General features: G+C 31.7%; 1 protein-coding gene across 2 annotated transcripts; it reads right to left on the bottom strand.

Moving 5' to 3' along the window:
• Positions 1–836: 836 nt before the first annotated feature.
• On the bottom strand, positions 837–22,771 carry LOC127715409 (cell death abnormality protein 1-like). 2 transcript variants are annotated; one of them, XR_007988401.1, is made up of 5 exons: positions 22,670–22,771; positions 3,803–3,891; positions 2,913–3,018; positions 2,151–2,203; positions 837–1,018 (listed from the first exon to the last, which is right to left on the bottom strand). XR_007988401.1 is itself a non-coding variant. In XM_052221441.1 (5 exons), exons 1-5 carry the CDS (start codon positions 9,090–9,092, stop codon positions 963–965), a joined length of 405 nt encoding a protein of 134 aa, XP_052077401.1. In that variant the 5' UTR covers positions 9,093–9,107; the 3' UTR covers positions 837–962. The 2 variants fall into 2 exon arrangements, 1 of the variants encoding a protein (XP_052077401.1); XM_052221441.1 differs by lacking the exon at positions 22,670–22,771 and adding an exon at positions 8,992–9,107.
• Between the last annotated feature and the right edge of the window lie 3,926 nt (positions 22,772–26,697).

Here is a 26,697-nt window from a genome sequence, read left to right as displayed (position 1 = left end):
CAACCACTGAATTACAGGCTCCTGACTTGGGACAGGCTCATACAGAATGTGGCGGGGTTAAACATGTTAGCGGACACCCAACCCTCCCCTAACCTGGGACAGTGGTGTAACAGTACATGTGAACAAACTATAAAACTCAGTTGAAAAGGGCTTATAAAAAAGAAGATGTGGTATGATTTCCAATGAGTCAACTCTCCACAAGAGACCAAATGACACAGAATTTAACAACTATAGGTTAACTCATCAAGTTTTATATTAAACATTGTTAAAAGTTATATTGATACGCTATATTTGCACACTTCACGTAGATGGGTCGTAGATAACCTTACGTTTCCTTTCCATACTGTATCCATACTACCAGGAAAACAAAAGATTCTTTATAGGGGTTAAACAGTCTATGTTTGTTTTAATGACTTAATTCGACGTTTTACAGTCCTTTAATCATAGAATGTTTATATTTAATTGTTTTTTTAGTTGACGGATTAAATGCTTTATTGGTAATTTCATTAGGGGTTTGAATCATTGATCGAAGCTAATGTCGCGCTTAATACTAAATATGTGCGTACGTTCAACGACTTGACAACTCTAAACAATTACAAAAACAAGCTTTCAATTTTTGTAATCAAATTTTTAATGCTTTTACAACCCTGACATTAAGAGTAAAGTTTAGCCTTTCGTTAAAAAAATATGAATTATTTACGTCGTCAAGGAGAGCATATACAAATGTATATGACAAATACAGAATTGTATCAAACTTATACATGTATGTAATTCAGTTATTGAATAGTTTGGCTCTGCTTTTGATACTTTTCTTTACTTTTGGTTTTTAACGTCTACATGTAACTATAAAAAGACCTGTCTGTTACTGGTACAAATGCCATGTAGATATTTAGTTTTTTTAATATTAAAACTTTTAAAAGATATTAATTTTGCTATTGTCATGTTACTAAAGTAATATTGTATTAAAACTTGCCGTCGTTTGCCAAATTGTGAACGGTAGTCAAAGTAGTACTACTTCCTGAAATTGGAGAAGGAAATACAGTTTAATTAATAATAAAAAAAAGGAATATTTAGTAAAAATAAAGTAACAATTAAAAAAAAAAACAACAAATAAAATTCATTCAATTGTAGTGTTATTTCAGAATGATGATCAAGGCATTTTAGTTAACAAAAGATTTGTTAGCAAAACAAAGGAGAAGGTCTGGTAAGGGCTAAATTTGGCCTAAAATTTGAGGTACATCTGGTGAAAGATTTTTTAAACTCTTAAGTATCAACTTCAGTCGATTTGGTCATTAAAGACGCACAAATTCAAGTTTAAATATGAAAAATCTATCAAATATGCCATAAAACGTCACTTTTCAGATGGTTTTTGTCTAAAATGTAAGTGGCCGCATTCGTGTTCAGTCTCAAACTTTATATATGTTATGTATTATCATCAAATACAACATATATTTAAATATGAGACTTTATAAAAGTGCGGTCACTTCTATTTTAGACCAAAACCGTCTAAAAATTAGTACAAATGCTAAAATTGTGAGGAATTCAGTTATTTTGCCTGAATTATTGATGCTAGTACCTGATACATGTGCATTGTATTGTAAAAAATCAGCCCATATCTATCTAACAAAAGTAGTCTACTTTCCTATAAATAGCTAAAAGTTTAAATGTTTAACAAATATGTAAAAATGATGTATTTTGGGGTCAAAAAGGGGTCTTACCGAGCCTACTCCTTTAATTTACTACTTCACTATTGACTCTTTATTTTGTGCAAAATAACCATATAATTATAACTTTTAATCCAGATAAAACGACATGACATGTCTTATGGACCATGAATTATACTTGATAATTTTCAACAACGTGTAAATTTAATAAAAAAACGACTTTCAATCGCATATGCAACGACATGTCTGGTTTTCGTATAATAATTATATATTTTTAAAATCAGAAATGCCTTTTTGTAATGGTTCCGTTTTAGTTCCAACAATAATGGTTACCCTTGGCAGTTGTTTAAACATTGCGACTAGGTCATGTTTGAGTATTTCGAAAGAATAAATAAAGTATCTGCATGCAGGAAAATGCAAATACATATAGTATTTGTTGCTTTGGGTAACTTATTACACAATTACAACTAATACATGTATGCTTACCAAACACAAGTTTTCCTTTTTTATTAGGGACGCAACCTGTTTTATGATGACACCTGCAAGAGAAAAAACATGTATATAATTAAGCATTATTAAATCACAGTTATATAAACTTATGTATTCCATCAAATCAATGGTCGCATCACGTTTTGCAGAAGTTAGCGATGCTTTTCATGTTAAAACAATCGCTAATGCAGTTGGTGTGTAGTTTGATTCTTTGATTTTTTGGCGTACTTGGTGAGGCTTGCTCTATACTAAATGCCATGTGTTCTAAAGTCAGTATCATACACTTATATTATTGCAATTTTGTCGTCGCCAATGTCAGTGTTTTTTTTTCATTTTAGCATCTATGATCTTGTCTAGCATTTTGTCGTCCAGGGCGATTCTTCCGTTCCGCACAACTTTCCATACAATTCTATGGATGTCGATTAGTTAAATCTTATAGTTGGTAAAGTGTTCGACATATCTTAGAGTTGGATTAGTTAAGATGATATTTTATTGATAACTGGTGAAAGAGAATATGTTCCCGTTACATTGAGTTGATTGCTTATATAACGACAAATTTTTTCATTTCCAAGTTTACGTTTATCAGTTCCAAGTTTACAAATTGGAGCAAAACACGTCAAAATAGAAATGAGAAATATTAAGTTGAATGGAACAAATGTAAACTTGGTAATTTAAAAAATAGAATGTCCAAATCAAATTGGATATAAAAGATGTTTTTTTCTTTTTGTTTGTTTTGAAGATAGATACAGACAGACTTACCTTTCACTATCGTTACAGGAACATGACCCTCCACATTTTGCACCATATTTGCCCCTAGGACAAGGTTCACATTTTAAGCCATCGGATGTAAATCCTAACTCACACCCTGAAAACATGTTGTTTTATATATGAAAAAAAAAAACCAATTGTTTATTTACGCGTTGTTGCCCTTTTAACAATTTGAAGATAAGAAAAGTCTAATATCTAAAGAGAATAGTCCATATATGCATACAAGCAAAGTTGAGGCGTGATCGTTAGTTTACACGGAATCCCGCCCAAACCGGTTCTAGGGCCGTCTTAAACTTGCAGTTAGGCGAGAGTTTTTGCTCCTTGTTGAAGGCCTCAATGTGACTTTGAGATGAAAAATAACAATAAAAGCGCTGTTCCCTTGGTTTTTTGTATTTTTTGCAGAGCATGTACTGATTTGGTGTCAAGGATCATGGATACCCCATATCCTTTCTTTTATATAACAGATAATTCAATAAGGAATACTACCGGATCAGTGACTGGAAACTGCATAAAGTCATTATTTGCTGAAAAAAATATAAGCCTTACTTAACTATTTTGTCGCTGTAGATGTAGATGTCAATCAACCGCTTTATGAACAGAACAGAAAACATAATAAGTTGCTGAATCCAAAGAAAATGTGTAATCAGAGGGTTTGGGAAATATTTAGTTTAATGTCATTGATGACTTGTAAGTATTAAAAGACATTTTTCAACAACATCTTAGACAATTGAAATTTGAGAACAAACATAAACTGAATAAATCATTACGAGTAAAGCAACTTTGTTGCAGCTATGCTTCAATATCCCGTTCTATGGTGATGTTTACACATTTTGGTGATATGTGATTTCTAACTCGTTCGTGTTAGAGAATAATTAACCTACCTTTGCATGTGTTATTTGTTCCTATGGGTTCAAAGTTGCGGCAACAGAAAATTGTTTTGACGGCAATGCTCACTCCATTAGAAGACGTACTGGAGGAAAAATAACAATTTATTCGACAAAACAATTTAATTAAAACATGCCTTAAATAACTACACACTTACAGTATAGTTATAAGTAATAAAACTACTAATTCATAGTCGTATGCTTTCTATATTAAATTCTGCAAATTTATGCATTCGTAGCACGTTTGTCCTTAGTTAAAATAAAGTGAAAATTATTCCATGTTAAAACAATATACATGTATAATTTTGGTTTGTGCTGTCAAATGGGACATATCTGTTATGAGCTCACTGGTTCCTGGAAGTTTGGTAGTACAAAAACAGGTACTGCTGAGCCGCACAACAGGCAAAAAGTCAGATTTATCTACCTGTTCATAAGGAATGTGGTCGTTCAAATGATCCATGGCTAATTTGTTATATTTATCTCTGTCAAGTATCACTGTTGATGAATTCTTGTCTTCTTTTTTAATTATGATATTCTTGTTATTCCTCAAAGTCGATAGTGCTATTTTTGTCATTGATGGACATGTTTGATTTGATTTTTTTAGTATTTAATTTTCCAATTTCAATCTTAGTAGCAAAAATGTAGTCTTCAATTGCATTATAAGGAAGAGTTGAATTATATCCTGTTTTCTGTTGAAATGGAGGAGGGACAACATTACTTGTTCCGTCGTCAAACTGATATTTGCATCTCATTTTTCGCGCTAGTTCTTAAAAATCAATGAAAAGATTTGCCTTTGCATTTTTTTATGCTTGGACTAGGAACGAATTTTAACCCCTTAGCAAGAACTGATATTTCGTTTTCGTTTAATTTTTGTTTGGTATACATATCAATATATTATAAGTTATTTATGCTTTTAGCAGTTTCTTTCAGTTTTCTTTTGTAAGATTTCCTACGTTTGTTGTTTCTGTTTTTCCTTTGTTTGTTTTTCAAAAGTTTACGGTTCTTATCCTGATTTCACAGGCGTCTTCTTTTATTATTAGGCATACGATTCTATTCTGTCTAACTGTGTATAATATAGCACAGATACACACAAGCCTTTCCCTTTTCAATCCCTTTTATTATGTATTTATCTATATGTACCATATCTGTATATTCAGTATATGTATTAGAATTGATAGTTAAAGGAAGGTTTATTCCTAAAATCACCGTTGTATTTTTTCTAATATTTCTTCTTATATATTGCTTTGGAAAACTTCTACAACTAGCTATTTATTTTGATAGATTATAGTGATTGTTTTCCTTTTAAAACACCTCTGTATACAATTTTTAGTCTTGGAATATGTTTACTGTAGCTCTATATCTTAGAAGATTAATGATTGTTTGAGGTGTTTTTCCTTTTAAAACATCTTTGTATGTATACAATTTATAGCTATGATGACAATCGAAGTGAGTTTTATCTATAGGGATTAGTAAAGACCGCTGTGCACGTGTTTTCCATTTATTGTGTATAGTTTTGATAGGTTGAAGTTAATTGATAGTACTTTGCTATTTGACTGGCTAAAAGCATTGAATGTTCCTATTGCGTAGTAGTAAGTGTACATATGCATCATATCAGTTGTGACGTTGTGCAATTAGTCGGCTACAAAGCGATTATTTTTCGTAGCAGGTGACAATTTTTTTTTATTATGTGATCGAACGTGTGTTATTTTTTCGTTTTGATTATTTGACTAAAAACATGTAAATATAGTTTTGCTCCTAAACTTCTGAGAATGTAATTTTTTGTAATATGTTTCATTTGTTTTTAGCAGACGATGCTTTTAGGTTACAAGGAAGTAATTATTTACATAGGCGACAATGGTAGCCTTTTTTGGTCCTGCGTTTTCACTATCAAAGATCCATAGAAAAAAATGTCGAATTCTGAATTATCAACACCTTTGGGTGTAATTGAAACTGCAAAACACATATGGTGCCGCAGCTTTTTTGATAGAAAAATTGCATTTTTTAAGGGTACTCAACGGTTCCGGAATTTTCGAAATAGTATAAACGAAGAACACCCCTTGCTAAATTTGGTACAGAAAATGTTGCTCGTCACAGAGAGTTTTCTCTAAATTTCTCGCTATTTCTACACCAATGGCCAACACTCATTTCTCACTATTTCAATTTTGATTTCTAATTACAAGGGCAGCAGAAAATAAATTTACTTCTACCTATTATCTTGGATGTAAAATCTAGGTGGCGCCAGTCATCTTTATTTACTTCCTTTTAACCTATACTGACATATATTGAAATAAAATCGGACAATCTTTACATTAAACGATTACTATATACTCCTGCTGCTAAAGTTCAAATTTTTGGATTAAAGGTACAATTTTTCACCTTTAAAAATGACTTTCTTTACAGGTGCCCCCCCCCCCCCCCCCCCCTTTGCAGAAAACGTTTTACAGACTTGGGGCCATTGGCCAGCTTATTTTGACTGTTTGGCTATGTTTAAAACAAGGTGTTTGATTAATGAAGTTCGATTTAGGCCTATTAAAGACTTTAGGCTGATGATTTGATAACTGTGTCCAACTTATATGTCTTTATCACGAATATATGAACACCGTTGCATAAGAGTCAAAGTATTTTATGAAATAGACTATAAAAGTGCTGAAACTAAGAATTTATCATTGCTGTTATGTGTTTTATATGAATCGTGTGCAGAATATTCAATTCGACGATACTAAGGAGAAACATGTATTGCCTTTGATTTTTTACCTAATTTTAATATTTTAGGGGCATTTTGGCACATTTTGGCCATTAAAAATACAAACATTTCGCTAACGTCAGCAAAAATAAGCCCCCCTTTTTTTAAATATGCATAAATGCATGCAGTGTTATCGAGGATGAGGAGAAATGATTAAAGACAGAGTCATTGACAGAAGTCTCGTTCTTACAGTAGGTTAATGAACCCTACCCCTTAGGCAGAAGAATAAAAAAACAGTAAAAATTTGATATAGACTATAGTTTCTTGGCGATCAGCAATTTTCTTCTGATACAGTTTATCACTTAGTACCTTATTAATTTTTCCGATCCAATTTCTAAAATATCTCGAAAAATACAGTGATGCGCCAGAAATCGTTATTTCGCTTTAGGTTACAAGGAAGTAATTATTTACATAGGCGACAATGGTAGCCTTTTTTGGTCCTGCGTTTTCACTATCAAAGATCCATAGAAAAAAATGTCGAATTCTGAATTATCAACACCTTTGGGTGTAATTGAAACTGCAAAACACATATGGTGCCGCAGCTTTTTTGATAGAAAAATTGCATTTTTTAAGGGTACTCAACGGTTCCGGAATTTTCGAAATGGTATAAACGAAGAACACCCCTTGCTAAATTTGGCACAGAAAATGTTGCTCGTCACAGAGAGTTTTCTCTAAATTTCTCGCTATTTCTACACCAATGGCCAACACTCATTTCTCACTATTTCAATTTTGATTTCTAATTACAAGGGCAGCAGAAAATAAATTTACTTCTACCTATTATCTTGGATGTAAAATCTAGGTGGCGCCAGTCATCTTTATTTACTTCCTTTTAACCTCTATTCTAACTAGCAGGAAATCTAGCCTTAACTTATTACAAAGATGTGTTCGCCCTTTGAATAGGTTTAAGATTATCAGACGATATCATTAAGTATGTGTAGATAATCACCGAACAGTGTTTGTTGACCTAAAATCATGGTATGATTTTATCTCGCTTGATTAGAGTGAGACCTATAATAAGATTGTGTATCATTTATAATATCTATTCCCATAAATTCATTTTACAAATATTAAATATGATTTATTTATTTAATAACAATCAGTAATATAAACAAACTTTACCTCGAATCTGCAAATAAAAAATAAATGTGTTTGCCAAGTAAGAATAATCCATTATTTATGTAGAGTCCTGTATAGATTTTAATTATGCCTCCGCTTTGAAAAAGTGGGGGTATACTGTTTTACCTCTGTCTGTCCTTCCGTCAGTCCATCCGCCCGTCCCATGAATATTTTCGTCGCATTTTTCTCAGGAACTACTTTACAAGGATTTCTGAAATTTGGTTTCAGGGTTTATATAAGTATGTTACACAATGTGATGCGTTTTCAGATTCATCACTCAACAACTTCCTGTTTACCGAACACTTGTATTATTTTACACATGATAGCCAAGTTGAAAATTTTCGTCACATTTTTCTCAGGAACTACTTGACAAGGATTTCTGAAATTTGGTTTCAGGGTTTATATAAGTCAGCTATACCGTGTGATGCGTTTTTTCAGATTCATCACTCAACAACTTCCTGTTTACCGAAATATTTCGGCGGGGGTATCATCAGTAAGCAGTAGCTCACAGTTTTACTTGTTTGAATTGTTTAACTGATGTTTGATCTGAGTTCATTATAAAAATTATTTATTGTAGCATTTCAGTTCACATATTTAAATTTTATCTTTGTCTTTAATAAGACGAGTGTCTGTATTGATGGTTGAACCGACGTCCTCTGTGTCCTCCTCTGTAGTTTTGATATCCTCTGTTTCTGTCCAGTTCTTTTCTTAGATCATCCAGTTCTCTTCTTAGTTCAGAGATTTAAGATTTATCCTTAGTTCCAGCTTTATGTTCTTGTCTTCTTAATCAAATTATTGCGCGTGTCTAAACCAATCCAAGGAGTAATCAAGCATTTCTATAATGTCTTTGTTTTTTTTTGAAAGACACTTTACAGTTTTCTGATTATAATAAGTTGTAATGAGGGTTTAATTTTGACACTCGTAGTTTGTTCCCTAGTGTATTAATGTCATACAATTATTTTAGTATTTTTTCTATTGTTTTGGATTAATTGTTCTATTATTTTTATTCCGCATGGTGTTTCGGATATCAATTTAGGTCACACTCGGACCAAGGACTCGCGTCTCGTTTATTTATTTATTTTTTCATTTAAAAGAAACTTTCAGTAAGAGTCCAACAATAGTCCCTAGTCCTTAGGCTTTTATTGGATACGAAAATTACCCAAACACTTTTTTTCACAAAATTAAAGCTATGCGTAGGAACTATTTTATATGTTCGTTAGATCGGGCCTGAATTAGTGGTTATATACTTAAAGCAGTTAGTGTAATAATTTCAATGTGTCATGCACATCGTACTACAATTAGAATAACATAGACAATATGACCTTACCTTTTGTTTCGGATGCATTGTCCGTCTGATGACAACTGACAATTGCAGATTCTGAAAAAAGAAACTAAAATCAAGCAAATGACGACTTTAGAATTTTCCATTACACATGTTAGAGATACCGAATATCCTGTTGTAATTGAATAAGGACGGAAGTGATTGAAGGCAAAATGTGAATGTTTTATTAAATCAATACGAAATAGTTAAAAATCCACTTTTGAATTAGATCATTAAAATCATTTATTCGTTTCCATATAAAGGCAAAAATATAGTGATGAACAATATACATGTCAACTAACAAGCCAAAATAAATGTGCATATAGTTTAAACAATATTCGGTGTATGGGTGGTGGCAAGTTTGGTGCACACAAATACATGGTAGACGTTTGCGTTGTTGGGTAAACTCAATTTGCGAAAAATAAAGTCATTGGAAATACATTTACGTATTTGGAATAATTTGTCCATTTGACCGTGCTTTATGTAATTAATGTAATTTTCCTTATTACTTCTAATGATATTGTCTGAAGTTATCGTATCTACACATGCATAAGTATTGTTAGTTTGATACATTTGGCACAAGGATTTGTCGGCTGGGAGTAAAAAAAAAATATGTTCGAGAAGCCATGTCTTCCTGCTGCCTTGTGAACTAACTGGTTAAAATACGTTTCGATATACAAAGCAAGGTTCATATTCATATAGCCTTAAAATAGTCTTCTCCTCAACATGCATTTAATTTGCCGCTTTATGTTTTACAGTCATCCATCATCATAATTATCAGCTTGATACTTTAAAACACATTTTATTTCGCACAGGCTTTCAACAAGAAACGCTCTTGCTTTCAACAGAGCTTTCTATTTGACCAAACGGCATTTGGGTCTGTATATGTATTTGAAAGTAGGTTGGAATAAAGGATGTGACAGGAGTAAACCTCAATGAGACAGTAAGTGGACAAACGTTATTAAAATACATGAAGAAGGCAGCATGCAGCATGCAGTCTACAACAAATAAATTAAATTGAAACTTTATTTAAAAACAGGATTTTTTAAAAAAGATTTCTTAATCATATGTTTTCGAATATTTAATAATTAGATGTTTAAACATGTGTATGCATTGAGATTAATTGTTCAAGGAGATTTTCGTATAAATAAAGGAACATGTTCGTCTAATTGATTCCCTTCTTCAGTGTATCATTAATTTGTATTTGTATTCATCGGATTATGCTTATAGACCTTCATTGCTACAAACAACGTAATGAAGAATTTGATCTCTTTTTTGTGCATGTTCAGTATTTATCTAGCTTAAATTTACTTAATCATTGGATGTCTCTACATGTATGCACTACATTATATTTATTATTTTTTTTTGTCATTTGTCTGTCATTTGTTTTGTTCTTAGTATTGATCTGATGAGTCAAGCCATTCCAAATAATTGATTCAACAGTTTGCTCTTATGTTGAATTGTTGCCCGCTATTTCAGCTTAGGGAAGTGTTGATCGCTCATAAACCTGGTGAACCTTGTCAAAATCTAAATGTGCGTGTTCCAAGACAGAAACCTCTTATCTATGGTTATCGATGGTTGAAGTCTGCCATACTTGTTTTGGTCCATTGTTGTATAAATCAGGTCGTCGTTGTTTCGCATTTAAATTGTTTCGTTTTTGGTCATTACGGTATTTGTATTTATTTACATCTTTGTCGTTTTGTCTATCTGGATAATTGTCTAATTGGTAATTATACCACATTTCCTTGTTTTATATACCATCTATTCATTGCCAGTCAATTAAGTTTGAATACTTACCAATACTGAATCAATTTATTTTTAAGAAATGACGCGGTACCAATAGTAACATGATACAGCTTAATTTGGATTTTTTGTGCCACTGTTACACTTTGTGTTTATTTAACTAGCCCATATCAAACACCGCTAAATTACAGGCTTACGACTTGAGACATTAACATACCTTTTAAATTTGCCAGCCGTCTCCTCCGCAGCTGGGCATGTGCAAGGTCTGCATGGGATAGACAATGTAGTTTTAAAGTAGAAGGTGTCTTCAAGTAACATAAGCGCTTGAATAAAGAACAGGTTGAGATGAGGCCCTAATTTGGCCTAACTTATTTTGGAATTTGAAAGTTGCATGTCCTAAATATCCCCCTCCCCAAAAAAATAATATTTGGAAAAATATACAAATTGTGTATTTTTTTGTTACAAAATGTGAATTTTGCTTTCTGAGTACTTTAAAATCTATATACATTCATGATATTTCAAAGATATAGCACCTTAAATTTTTGTCGTACCTAAAGGTACTAAATGTACCTAGTTTTGTAATACTTTATTTTTGTGTTCCGAAAAGGCCCTTAACGCACCTCCCCCATGATAATATTGTCACCGAAATGCTAGCGGATGCTTAAAATTTTAGAAAAGACCAATGATAATAGTCTACCATTGATCCTAAACTTACACGGAAGAGCTGAGTGCCTTAAATAATAATATGGCAGTTTCTGCATGTTCTAGTTGCAACTTTATTTTGATTTCTGCTACATGTAATATGGTAGGGTTCAGCGTTTGCAATATCGTCCAAAGCAATTATTCAAATCCTTTGGAAACATAATCAACCGATAAAGATGACTGCAACTAAAAGCTACCATTTCATGAACGATTAGGGAAGACTTATTTGAATTGTATTTTGTCTGATACCCAGTATTAAAGTTCACTGAAAGGACATGTATGGTTTTACAGAAGGCGTGTACCGAAAACTACAAACTCAAATATAATCAGGTATGTGTTAATTGATTTATTTTAAATGCATGTGTTATGTTGATCGACATCATAATCATAATGAATTGAGCTATTGTTTATGAGGTTTCACAAATAATAAAATTTCACATAATTAATAATAATGTAGTTGTACTTGTTGAATAAATTTCGCTTATACATTACTTAAATTTATATAGTCTTGTCTAGGAGTCATATATTCCCGCTCTGGTGTTTTTATAAACTATTAGTACATTAAGTAACTATATTGTCATAAAACATAACCTGGTTTTCTCTTAATTGAAATTGCTTCGATTTCTCTAAACGTACAGTAAGAGCATTACGATGATCTTTGTTTTATGTGGGGAAAATCCTCATTGATAAAAAATTGTTATGAACTTAACCGTCAATAAGCCAAAAAAATAGATGAGAAATTAAATACAAAACAACTACTTATCAAATAGAGGGCTTCATAACAAAATGTACATATCGTTTGCCAAAATATATACATGTACATACGGTCTGTGATTTTGTAAGATGTTTTTCTGCTTTGTATCGATCTGGTGAGTCAAGCCTTTTTCAACGGATTTTTATATGTCATATTTGTTTTTCGTAAATTGTTTTGTTATAAATAAGACCGTTATTTTTCTTAATTGAATTGTTTCATATTTTTCATATCGGGGGCCTTTTATAGCCGACTATTCGGTATGGGTTTTTCTCATTGTTGAAGGCTGTACAGTTGCCTATAACTGCTTACATCCACTTCATTTGAACTTTAATCGTCTTATTGGCAATCAAACCAGATCTCCTTATTTTTACATCACTGATTTTATATCAAAATCACAAATGTGATAAACCGTTCAATGTAAGGTCTACTAGACTACAGCTCTTTATCAATGCATCATGTGAATTCTTTTGTTCTCTTAAAAACATATGTTAATCATATATTGTCATTTATTCACAAAAGCGTAACGAGATGAACAGTGTTATTTTCCATGAGCAATACTCGTGGAATCTGATTGGTTAATTACCTAGGTGTTTACAACCATCCCCAGCTAAACTATTTATACCTGGGTATCAATTAAAAAATCATATATCAAAATTGATAAAAAATAACTGTTAAAGTTCCCCAAAATTAAATTTTGTCAAGAACCAAGAAATGAAAAAATAAAAAAGTTTTTACAAAATACAAAAAAAAATTCTCATGAAATTTACATGATTTACCCACCAAAATATACTAAATTTCAAACATAATCGTTTGCCTCTTAAAATTTCGCCCCCCCCCCCCCCCCCCCCCCCAAAAAAAATAAAAAAAAATGAATTATTTAATGAAAAAATTAAAATCATCAGTCCATTTATACAAACAAAAAACGATGTGATCGTTGTTTTTATTAGACGATTGATAATAATATTAACTGACGATTTAAATATATCCCAAAATTTGAAGGAGTTATAGCGTTTTTTCAAGAAATAGAAATTTCAATCATATCAAGTTTTTCACCTGTCCGACATGGGAAAGAATATAATTGATAAAACTAAAAAATCATAGTGTTTATTTTACATTTGTTATCTGAGCTAATCAGCATCATGATAATAAACCCAAATGCATATCGAAAAATACACAGGACACTATCTTAAAAACTGTAATGCAATTGTATAATATCAAATAATGCACGATTGAAATATAAATAATAAGCATTGTTAATTATATATGAAGACTGACTGTGTGTTTTAAAATTATATAGTTTTTCTCTTTGAAAACCATGTCGCGAATTTGGGATGCCGATTCACTGTTTCAAGGTAAATCGGATTATCTACAACATTGATTCTTCTTGTTTGATTTCTAACATCTTTCAACGTTAGTTTGTTATAGCTCATTGATCTACCGAAACCAATATAGGTAGATTCTTTGGAAATAGAAGACTCATTCTGTTTACCTGTAACAGTGTTATCGTTTGGTGACGAGATTCCTCGGTGTTCAAACATTATTTCAATTGACCGATGTTGTACAAAAGACGTTGGACGTATGTGTTCATCTGAATATTCACTTCCTACTGGACTGTGTTGGTCATTGGTGCGTTTTTTCAATTTATTTCGTTGTCTACGTAGAGTTTTTTGTTGCAGGGGTTGTGATTTAGAGCATACATGTGTGGAACAACTAATGTTTGGTGTGCTACTACCTTTTGTGTGCAGGTTGCTACTAAGACTATTTGTTATTTCTAAGTACGAGTGATGAAATGATCTTCTTGAAGTTAAAGTGTTCATTGCTAATTCGTCTATTTCGTTATACACACTTTCGATTCTCTCTTCATCTTGGGGTTGCCCATGTCTAATCTCATTTGTGTTTCTGTCATTGTCTTTAAACGGATTGATTGAGGTATTCCAACACTTATGCAACAAACCAAATAAAATAAAAAAAACTGAGAAGTATGATGATGACAGTTAGCGTCTGTTCCCGCGATGTTGTTGCTGAAAATTGATAAAAATATACATGTTATAATTCCTAAGGGAACCATACTTACAGTTATTGTTTTATTTGTTCAAATATAAAATGATATTCCATGCAGTCAGATTTTGTTTTTATTCTAAACTAGTTAAATATTCAGAGTTCCTATTGCTGCAAATTCTTAATATCAAAATTTAGTACTTCACATTAAAAGCGAACCATATTTATATTTTAGTCTAAAATGAAACGATACTTCATGACTTTTTTTGGCATATTCCTTTGTGATGAATTACCCTTAATTAGAATAAAGTTACTAGAAAATTTATAAGTATTCAAAAAGATTAAAATTGATATGAACTAAATTGGCCGAATAACCCCATTGCATTTAAATTAAGGCATTTGTTTTTTTTTTTTTGCATTTTATTAAAAAAGGCTAGTGTAAGATGTGTATGATAGTATGACAGGGTCTTTGTGTACATCTACGATGAATCAAATGCTTGTCGGCATACTATCAAATATGATACAATAAAGCTGATACCTCGAGACATGTTTTCCTACATGTTATATATACAGGAAACTGAGCGTGCAATGTGTTCAGCTGAATGTAACTGCGAGTATTCTCAGATCTGTACTTTGTGTCTTTTTTGTTGTTAGAGATTTATAAATACCCTGCCACGTCCGGTCTGTGTTTTTGTTAGATGTTTTTCTGCTTTGTATCAATCTGATGAGGTACGCCATTTTCAACGGATTTTTATAATTTGTTCTTATTTTGTGCTGAAATACCAGTGTCCAGGTTAGAGGGAGGGATGAGCGCTCACAAAAATGTTTAATCCCGCCACATTCTTTATGTGCCTGTCCAATGTCAGGAACCTGTTGTTCAGTGTTTCTCGTTGATTCATGTCTGTCATATTTGTTATTCGTAAATTGTCTTGTAATAAATTAGGCCGTTAGTTTCCACAAATGAATTATTTCATATTTTTCATGTCGGGGCCTTTTATAGCCGACTATACGGTATTGGTTTTACTCATTGTTGAAGGCCGTACGATTGCCTATAATTGCTTAAATCAACATATATATTTAGGTAGATAGTTGTCTTATTGGCAATCTAACCACATCTCCTTGTTTTTATATAGGAGCCTGTTGTTCAGTAGTTGTCGTTTGTTGGTGTGGTTCATAGGTGTTTCTCGTTTCTCGTTTTTTATATAGATTAGACTGTTGGTTTCCTGTTTGCATTTATTTACACTAGTCATTTTGGGGCCCTTTATAGCTTGCTGTTCGGTGTAAGCCAAGGCTCCGTGTTGAAGGCCGTACTTTGACCTATAATTGTTAACTTTTTATACATTGTGACTTGGATGGAGAGTTGTCTCATTGGCACCCATACCACATCTTCTTATTTATATAAGAATAGTATGTTCTATTTAATATTGTTCTGTATACTTGTAAAGATTTTTAGCTATTTCCCTCTCATATATAATCATTTTTCGTAAAGTAGCTATGCATCTGTTACAATTAATTTTTTTGTCCATTTAGTTTTTTAACATTTTCATTAGATCATACAATCAACGACCGTACATAAGTATCTTTACATGCGTCAAGCTCTGAAGCAAGGCTTTCGAGTTGACAAAAAAAAAAACATCATTAACAAAAACTATCAAAACAAAAGATCTATCATTACACCAATGTTGCCAACAGCATTAAATAAATACGATATGGTTTTCTACTGACGATCTTCCTAACTAAGGACAGACAAATGAACATGTTGTAACCAGATAACACTTTTTATAGGTGTCTGTTATCTCAACACTTTTTGAATGTACATCAATTGATGAATAGAAGGTACACAAAATGAAATACACTAAGATTCAATATAAAACAACATTCAATTCTAAAAAAATGGTATCATAAAAAACTAAAACAGAAGTTTACACAAAACATTGAGGCACACATTATGATACCCTAGCACAAAAAAAAAATGTCAAATCTACTGACAGCACGCTCAAAGTACTTGTTGAAATAGAAATTATATTTTTCGTCGTTTTACTATCGATAGCTAAACGTGAAAACAATGCAGAAGATACCAAAGAGCTATTAGGCATATAAGTCGAAGGAAATTTACAACACCATGGCAAAAAATGACAACGACAAAAGACAAACAACAGTATACAAAGCACAACATAAAAATTACAGATTTAGCACGAAAAAACGAATCGTAATCCGAGGGTGACCACAGGACCGACCAATAGTTGACAAGTTGATGTTAAGTGCATGTACCTTAATTGTTTTATTACAGTTGTGCCGGAATCTAATATACAATATGGTGTTACCATATTCTCCATTTTATATTCAATTGCAAAATATAGACTTTTAAATTAGTACTTTGCTTATCGATGATTTTTACTGTACTTTATAGATTTATTTCGCCTTTTCACTATGGGGGCGATTTAGTATAAAAGTGTCAAAACAAGTATAAAAGTATGAAAAAAAATACCGACTACAAGGTAAATTAAAAAAGTGGGAAGTCTTTACAAACTGAAAAATTAAACGCTCGACTATACCCACCAACAGCACGAATGAAAAACAGCTATCATATTTCTGACATAAAGAATGTAGAAACTATTATTTCTTACATTCACGTCATTTGAACCCTGGTGGATAGTGCCTGATTTACAATCATACCACATCTCCTTATTCTAAATATTATTTAAACAAAACTTATTTGTTAATAAATTTTACTGTTTACCATTATTATAACTCGTTGATAATCATTCGGTGTGTAGACATTTTCAAATTAAACTGTTCAGTTGTGTTGTCTTTTGGTGGTGTAAAATAAACTGATATTCCATTTTGAAAAAATACGATTTACAAATTTATACATCATTTATTTATTATTCAAGAATGTATTATACAAAATTTAAATTGATATCAAATCGACCTATCTGTTACTGGTACACACGTCGTTTATCTGTTTATTATGTTGATATTAAAACTTGTAAAAGATATTCATTTTGCTATAGCCATAATACTAAATAAATATTGTGTAAAAACTTGCCTTCTTTTGCCAAATTGTGAATGGTAGTCATAGTAGTGCTACTTCCTGAAATTGGAGAAAAACAATACAGTTAGAATAATAAAGATAAAGGAATGTTAAGTACAAATAAAGTAACAATTAAAAAAAAACAACAAAAAATAAAATCCATTTAATTGCTGTACTGTTATTTCAGTAAATGATCAACGCATTTTAGTGAACTAAAGTTTTTTCAACAAAACAAATTTAATTTACAACTTCATTATTGACGCTTTATTTTGTGCACAAAAACCATATAATCATAATTTTGAATCCAGATAAAATTACATGACATGTCTACTGGACCATGAATTATACTGAACAATTTTCAGCAACGTGTAAATTTAAATTGAAAGCCACTTTAAATCGCAAATGGAACGATATGTCCGGTTTTTGTATTATAACTTTATTTTGTTAAACCAAAAAATGCCTTTTTGTAATGGTTGCGTTTTAGTCCCAACAATAATGGTTACCCTTGGCAGTTGTTTAAACATTGCGACAAGGTCATACTTGAGTCTTTCGAAAGAATAAATAAAGTATTTATATGCAGGAAAATGCAAATACATGTAGTGTTTGCTGCTTTGGGTAGCCTATTACACAATTCCGACTAATATGCTTACCAAACACAAGTTTTCTTTTTTTTATCAGGGACGCAACCGTTTTTATGATGACACCTGCAAGAGAAAAAAAACATATAACAATGTAGATAATTAAACATTATTAAACTTATGTATTCCATCAAATCAAAGATCGCATCAAGTTTTGCAAAAGTTAGCGATGTTTTTGATGCTATAACAATCGCTAATGTAGTTGGCGTGTAGTTTTATTCTTTGGCGAACTTGGTGAGGCTTGCTCTGCACCAAATGGCATGTGTGCTTAAGTCAGCATCATACGTTTATATTATTGCAATTTTGTCGTCGCACATGCTTAAGTCAGCATCATACGCTTATAGTATTGCAATTTTGTCGTCGGCAATGTCAATAGGTTTTCTTTGTTTTCTTTTTTCTTTTTATTTAAGCATCTATTACTTTGTCTAGCATTTTGTCGTCTAGGGCGACTCTTCCGTTCTGCACAACTTGCCATACATTAGACCACTTTCGATTTATGTCTTTCACTGGAAAAGTTCGTCAATTATGCGGGCCTTGATGACGTCATTTACCAGATAGTGGAGACTGCATGTAAACCTATACTATTTAAGTTCACCAAGCGTCTTTGTGATCGTCAGTATGCAGAATAAACTAGAATTCCCTAATGACAGAAGTGCTGATTATCAATTATAAGAACTTAATTTGCCGAATAATTCGTGCAATATAGCATCATCTTTTTTCAATCGCTCGCTCCACATGGGAAGGAATTGGCAATGCCCCTAAAAACACGAATGATGTTCACTAAAACCAAAGTTTTTGACGGAAATGCAACGAACTCGAAACTGGTGTATTCTATGGATGATGTCCAAATTATACACTTTAGATTTGATTCTGTTATTTAAAGAATATTGGAAACTGCTGCCAGACAACCTTTTAGATACAATATAAGACAATATAAAACACTTTAAATCAATAGCTTACCATAAAAATCTTAATGATATATACAAAAGATTTAAAAAAGTATTTAAGATTGTGGAGTTATAGTTGTATATACTTTTGAACATTAAACCTGCCATTTACAGTAGAAAGCAACACCACTGACACCCATAGATGGTTGTTTGTGTCATGGTAAAATATTCGACATATGTTAAGAGTTCGATCATGTCGATTAGTTAAATCTTATGGATGGTAAAGTATTCGACATATGTTAGAGTTCGATCATGTCGATTAGTTAAATCTTATTGATAGTAAAGTATTCGACATATGTTAGAGTGATCATGCCGATTAGTTTCATCTTATAGATAGTAAAGTATTCGACATAGGTTAGAGTGATCATGACGATTAGTTAAATCTTATTGATAGTAAAGTATTCGACATATGTTGGGGTTTGATCATGCCGATTTGTTAAATCTTATTGATAGTAAAGTATTCGACATATGTTAGAGTTCGATTAGTTAAGATGATATCTTATTGATCATCGGTGAACTAGAATATGTTCCTGTTTCATTGAGTTGATTGCTTATTTAACGACAAACTTCTCATTTCCAAGTTTACATTTATCAGTTCTAAGTTTACAAAACAAACTGTCAAAATTAAAAATGAAAAATGTTAAGTTGAATGGAAGAAATGTAAACTTGGAATTGTTTTGTTTTTGTTTTTTTTTTTTTTTTGTTTGTTTCAAAAGATACAGGCAAACTTACCTTTCACTATCGTGCCAGAAACATGTCCCTCCACATTTTTCACCATATTTGCCGCTAGGACAAGGTTCACATTTTAAGCCATCGGATGTAAATCCTACCTCACACCCTGAAAACATGTATTTTATATATGAAAAAAAAAACAATTGTTTTATTTACTCCTTGTTGCCCTTTTTACAATTTAAAAATAAGAAAAGTCTAATATCTAAAGAGAATAGTCCATATATGTAGAAAAGCAAAGTTGTGGCGTGATCGTTAGTTTGCACAGAAGTCCGGCCTAACCGGTTCTAGGGCCATTTTAAACTTGCAGTGGGGCGAGAGTGTTTGCTCCGTGTTGAAGGGCTCACTGTGAATTTGAGATAAAGAACAACAATAAAAGCGCTGTTCCTTTGCTTTTTTTTTTCTTTTTTTTTGCTGTGCATGTACTGATTTGGCGTCACGGATCATGAATACCCCATTTCAATTCTTTTCTTTTCTAGATAAATCAATAAGGAATACTACCTCATCAGTGACTGGAAACTAAATAAATTCATTATTTGCTGAAACAAATATTGGCCTTTCTGAAGTCTTTTGTCGCTGTTTTAACTTCCATTTTGATGTAAAACAACAGCTTTATTACATAACAGAAAACATAACAAGTTGAACCTAAAGAAAAACCGAAGGTTTGGGAAATATTTCAGTTTAATATCATTGATGACTTGTAAATACTGTAAGACATTTTCCAACAATATCTTAGACAATTGAATTTTGCGAACAAAAATAAATTGATTAAATCAAGTTAAGCAACTTTGTTGCAATTATAATTCAATATTCTCTTCCATGATGATGTTTACTAAGTTTGGTGATATGTGATATCTAACTGTTGTTCGTGGTAGATAATAATTAACATACCTTTGCATGTGTTATTTGTCCCTATGGGTTCAAAGTTGCGACAACAGAAGATTGTTTTGACAGAAATGCTCTCTCCACTAGAAGACGTACTAAAGAAAAAAATAAAGATTTATTCAGCAAAACCATATTATTAAGTAAACATGCCTTATACAGCTAAACACGTACAGTCTAGTTATAAGTAATAACACAACTTATTCATAGCCCCATGCTTTCTATATTAAATTCTGCAATTTTAAGCATTCATAGCTAGTTTGTCTCTAGTTAAATAAAGTGATAATTATTTCATGTTAAAACTATACATAATCTTGGTTTGTGCTGACAAATTTGAATAGCTTTATATTGCATATATGAACTCACTGGTTCCTGGAATTTGAAGAATCAAAAACAGGTAATGATGATCTGCACAGCAGGCAAAATATAATAAAATGTATATATTTGTTATCATACAAAAGGAACTTTCAACAAGGGTTCTACTTTTAGGCTCACCGCGATATTGCCTTTTTGTGCTGATGTAGCGCAAAGCAATCAACAATCAATCAATCTACTTTTAGGAACGTTCATTCCTTTATCTTTCATTTGATGCCGTAATTAATACAACATATTTTTCTGATTTGCACAGTTTCATGTTTGCGTATAAATTAATTTGTCGGAAATATGTACTACTCCATTGTATGTTCTTTCTAGCAGGGCAAGAATTAGTGTATCTATTTCTGTTACAGAATCAGACTTTCTATATTGACTTTGCTTAAATCCATGAAACCACTTCTAGTATTTCTCTGTAATCCAGAGTTGCACTGGTAAATAAACTCATCATAAATAAAAACATACTTATGCGTTATACAAAGTAAACTGCATATGATTACTAATCGTAACCAAAATGAGAGTTTGCCCATTATAAACAGTTTTAGATTAATAATTTTATTACCTACACGTCTTTTATTTTACAGATTACTTATTAAATAAATATATAGTAGTCAAAACATAAAAAACAATTGAGAGTTTTATCCCACATTTGTTTCTGCAAGTCGGAAAATATGTGTGTTTTTGATAAAAAAAAATATGAAAACATAATAGTGAAATTACATAAATAAATGAAACAAAGTACATCAATGAATCACCCAGTTAAATAACTTGCAAAACTGGTAGAAAATTGCATTTAAGAGCGATGTTTAAATTCTATTATATATGTATATATTAGTTTCCTTTTTCATAAAATGATACAATAAGATACCAACTAAAAATTGTAAACTAAAAACGATAATTTCATCAACAGCTATCTTTTTGATATACACCATTTATAATAAATATGTATCATTGATTTCAATTCAAAATATTGTAAAAATTGAAACTTCAGTCCTATTTGTATGCATGTTAAATGACCAAATAAGGCTGACATGTCCTATTGTAGTTTTTTTGGGGGGAATGTAATTTGACAAAAGCATAGTTTTTCATCAAAGAATATTTATTAAACATTATTTTTAACAACCTATTTGAACAATTTTGATTCCAATAGGTATAATTTCTTAAATTTGAATTTTACATGCTTTTCAGCATTTTGCTACTCCATTGCTTTGCATGTTTAAGTTTGCAATTTTAAGCATTAATAGCTGTTTTGTCTTCATTTGATATAAAGTCAGGGTCATATCATGTCAAAACTATACCCATTCCTGGCTTGTGCTGCAAAAATTGAACACACCTGTAATTGCATATAAGAACTCAAAGATGAAAGTCACTCTAAAAAGTTCCCCTGGAAACCGGCAAGTATTATGTGTTCCCAAATGGAACATTTTACAAAATGATAAAATAGTAATGTACTAGTAGGTATACAAATACTTACATATCTCCTTGACAACGTTTTCGAGCGACTTTCATCTACGAGCAAAAACGAGCGCATGGGTTCCCGGAAGTTAATAGTATCAAAACGAGTGCTGCTGATCTGAGCAATTGGCAAAATATTGCAATTTCGTTTATTTATTTTTTTTTTTCATTTAAAAGATTCTTTCACTAAGAGTTCTACAATGGTCCCTAGTCCTTAGGCTTTTATTTGATACGACCATTATACTACTGTTGCCTCTATTTATTCTAACACTTTTTTCACAAAACTAAAGCTATGCGTAGGAACTATTTTGTATGCTCTTTAGATCGGGCCTAAATGAGTGGTTATATACCTAAAGCAGTTAGTGTAATAATGTCAATGTGTCATGCACATCGTACTACAATTAGAATAAAATAGACATTATGACCTTACCTTTTGTTTCGGATGCATTGTCCGTCTGATGACAACTGACAATTGCAGATTCTGATAAAAGAAACTAAAATTAAGCAAATGACGACTTTAGAATTAGACATGTTTGAGATACCGAATATCCTGTTGTAAGTGAATAAGGACGGAAGTGATTGAAGGCAAAATAGTGAATGTTTAACAAATCAATATGAAATAGTTAAAAATCCGCATTTGAATTAGGTCATTAAAACCATTTATTCGTTTCCATATAAAGACAAAATTATAGTGATGAACAATATTCGGTGTATGGGTGGTGGCTGCACACAAATACATGGTAGACGTTCCCGTTGTTGGGTAAACTCAATTTGCGAAAGTAAAACCATTGGAAATACATGTACATATTTGAAACAATTTGTCCATTTGACCGTGCTTTATGCAATTAATGTAATGTTCCTTATTACTTCTAATGATATTGTCTGAAGTTATCGTATCTACACATGCATAAGTATTGTTAGTTTGATACATTTGGCACAAGGATTTGTCGGCTGGGAGTAAAACAAATATGTTCAAGAAGACATGTCTTCCTCCTGCCTGTTGCCTTGTGAACTAACTCCTTAAAATACGTTTCGGTATACAAAGCAGGGTTCATATTCCTATAGCCTTAAAATTGTCTCCTCCTGAATATACATTCAAGTTGCCGCTTCATGTTTTATAGTCATCCATCATCATAATTATTAATTTGATACTTTAAAACACATTTTATTTCGCACAGACTTTCAGCAAGAAACGCATTTGCTTTCAATTGAGCTTTGTATTGAAACAAACGGCAGTTATGGGCTTCATACATGTCATATGTAAAAACTGTATTTGAAAATAAGATAGAATAAGGGGTGTGTCAGTAAACTGCATTGAGAATACACGAGACATAAGTTATTAAGATACATCAACAATGCAGCATGCAGTCTACACCAAATAAATTTAAACTATAACATTTAATTAAAAACAGGATTTTTTAAAAGATTTCTTAATCAAATGTTTTCATATATTTTGTAATTAGATATTTAAACATTTGTATGCACTGTGGCCTATATTTTAAGTTGATTTTCGTATAAATAAAGGAGCATGTTCGTCTCATTGATTCCCTTCTTTACTATAGGATTATTTTTTTATTTGTATTCATCAAATTGTGCTCATAGACCTTCATTGCTACACACAACGTAATAAAGAATTTGATCTCTTTTTTTGTGCATGTTCAGTATTTATCTAGCTTGAATTTGCTTTTTTTTTAATCATTTGATATTTCTCAATGAGTGTACTACATTATATTTATTTTTGTTTGACAATTGTTTTGTTTTGTTTTGTTTTGTTTTGTGCTTAGTATTGGTATTGATCTGATGATCCTTTTGTTTTCTACATAATTAATATTACCAATAAATAACAAGTTTGGGGTCTAATCAGATACCGATCCCAATAGTATATGTCACATGTTATTTCCGGTTGTAGTTATGTATGTATGTTATGTATCTTCCGCCTTTAATAGGAGCACCACCATGGGTAATGGTGTTAAGGTGGACATTTAACACACTGTATCGATACATATTTAATGTGAGCATTTGCCTTCCCAGTTTACCAGCCTGACCAGAAAGTTAACCTTCCCCCAAAACGATACGTAGAATGCAATAAAGCATACAAACATACAATCACCTGATTCACTCATCATCAAAATATAAAAATGAAAATATAAAAAAAAACAAGCAGAGAAACTGTGGACCTTATAATCAGCATGACTTTATCAGATGACAATAGGAATACTTAAAATTACTAAAATTTGGCGTGGGTACTTTAATGCAGTCAAGGACCCGCAATGTCGCGGCTATGTTCTAATATTTTGAAGAAGGCGAATTGGCTAAATATTTGTTAATTGTTATGTGATCAAAAAAAAATTTATTTTTGTTGATTTTTTCAGTGAACAAACATTTCAGGTCCCCAATGGTAGACTTACGACTTAACTGGATACGTTTTTTTTAAATCTACACTAACGATTACTAATTTTCAGCGTCCAAGCCTCCATTGACCAATGTAAATAGTTTGAGTAAATAATATTGGCTATTATCAATAATGGCACTTTAATCAATCTAATGACATTTTGGTCATGGACAAATACACAACATGCTAACGAATATTGAGATCCCACTCGTGGAAGTCAACTTGCAACCTTCATAGTGGAGCGGAACTTACCTGCCGAACAATATGCCAGCCGTCTCCTCTTCAGCCAGGCATGTGCAAGGTCTGCAGGGGAAAGCCAATGTAGTTTAAAAGTAGAAGGTGTCTTTAAGTAACAAAAGCGCAGAAATAAAGAGCAGGTTGGGATGAAGCCAGAATTTTTTTCTTACTTTTTTTTTTAATTTTGAAGTAGCATGTCCTAAATATCCCCCCCCCCAAAAAAAAAAAAAAAAAAAAAACATTTGGAAAAATATACAAATTTTGTACTTTTGGGGATTTTTCCTTTCTAAGGACAATCTCTGTAAATATTTATGATATTTCAAAGATATTACACCTTAAATTTTGTCGCAATAAAAGGATAATTTAAACTATATATACCTAGTCTTCGTTTCCGATTTTTCAGAAAACTAAAATCTACGCATTAAAAAACCAACGAACATGTAACTTTAGCTCAAACAACGAAAATTGATACCCACGAATTCAAGTACTTTCACAGTATGTTGGATTCGACACAAGCGTGAATTCAATAGCATTGTTATAATTTTTTCTTCAAAATACCTTACATAGTGCAATCGTGAATTTAAAATAAAACAAATTTTGGCGCTCGTAACAAAAACATTTCTTTTCATTTTGTCACAGCGGCGTCTTTTATATTTTATGATACTAAATTGGATTTACCACATCAGTAACGCTCAGTGCAAAATATTTGAAAGCAAAGGATGAAAAGGAACCAAAAACAATTGAAGAGCTATATGACGAAAAAAGGGCTATGAAAATAACTAGCCAATTACAGTTAAAGTCAACTTTGCCCGAGGGAGTTGATCTATAGATTAGACCATATTCAAAGTTACATGTGGACAAATACAAATGTCACTGTCTTATAGAGCGCAATTGACCAACAAAAGCAATATACTTACCAGTCACCAGTATTCAGTTTTTATTAGGGACACAGCCTTTTATATGAATGAGCACACCTACCAAATAGAATTATAATAATCGAATAATAACACACACACCCTTTTTCCCCATTATACCTATATTTTAATAAATTAGATATCGCTTTGTCTTACATTATTGAATGCATTATACATTGATTTTGCTAATTTCGGTAGATTACTTACATGAGTAACACGACGGGTGTATATATGTATATTGTCGTTAATTAATAAGATAACAACAGCAAGACGTACCATTCATTTGTTTGACAGTAACAAGTCTTTCCGCATTTGGGGCCATATTTGCCGCTAAAACAAGGTTCACATTTTGAGCTGCCGATTGTAAATCCGTTCTCACACTCTGAAAAATATGTCGTTGTTATTCGGGGAAAGAGAATTTGTTTAACTCCATATTGTCTTTCTACCAATTTTGGTGATAATATGTTTAGAAACACTGTTAAAACAACATGCAATTCAACTATATCATCGAATGTAACGTTTACTGAGAGCTGCACCGTGTCATCATTCTACTGAAAAAATACAGGTATATTTGTACTGTTTTATCGCTACTTGATCTTCAATTCAGAAAAAAGATGATTATCTACTGAGCCCAAAGACTATCGTTGGACAGCTAAATCACATTTCAATTTAATGGATATTTTTAAGTATTTTGACTCATTTTCCAAGTATATATTGGGCAGTTGAATATTCAAAAATTAAATTTAACAAATTAAGAAAAATAATTTTTAAATGAAATTTTGCAACTTCGTTGAAATATAACTGTTCATCTCTGAACATGATATGAACTTGCAATGTTGTTTGAGATAAAGACTAATAATCTGAAAGAAACGTACTTTTGCATCATTTTCTAAGTCCCAGCTGCAGGTTCAAAGT

Source organism: Mytilus californianus, unplaced genomic scaffold (genome assembly GCF_021869535.1).
Source record: "Mytilus californianus isolate M0D057914Y unplaced genomic scaffold, xbMytCali1.0.p SCAF_9, whole genome shotgun sequence".
Taxonomy (NCBI): domain Eukaryota; kingdom Metazoa; phylum Mollusca; class Bivalvia; order Mytilida; family Mytilidae; genus Mytilus; species Mytilus californianus.
This window is presented reverse-complemented; position numbering and strand designations above follow the sequence as displayed.

Coding starts and splice junctions, on each gene's coding strand:
- LOC127715409 (XM_052221441.1), bottom strand. CDS start 9,092: ATGGAAAATTCTAAAGTCGTCATTTGCTTGATTTTAGTTTCTTTTTTC. Junction 3,019..3,802: donor AACAAATAACACATGCAAAG/GTAGGTTAATTA, acceptor ACATGTTTTCAG/GGTGTGAGTTAGGATTTACA. Junction 1,019..2,150: donor AAAAGGAAAACTTGTGTTTG/GTAAGCATACAT, acceptor CTCCAATTTCAG/GAAGTAGTACTACTTTGACT.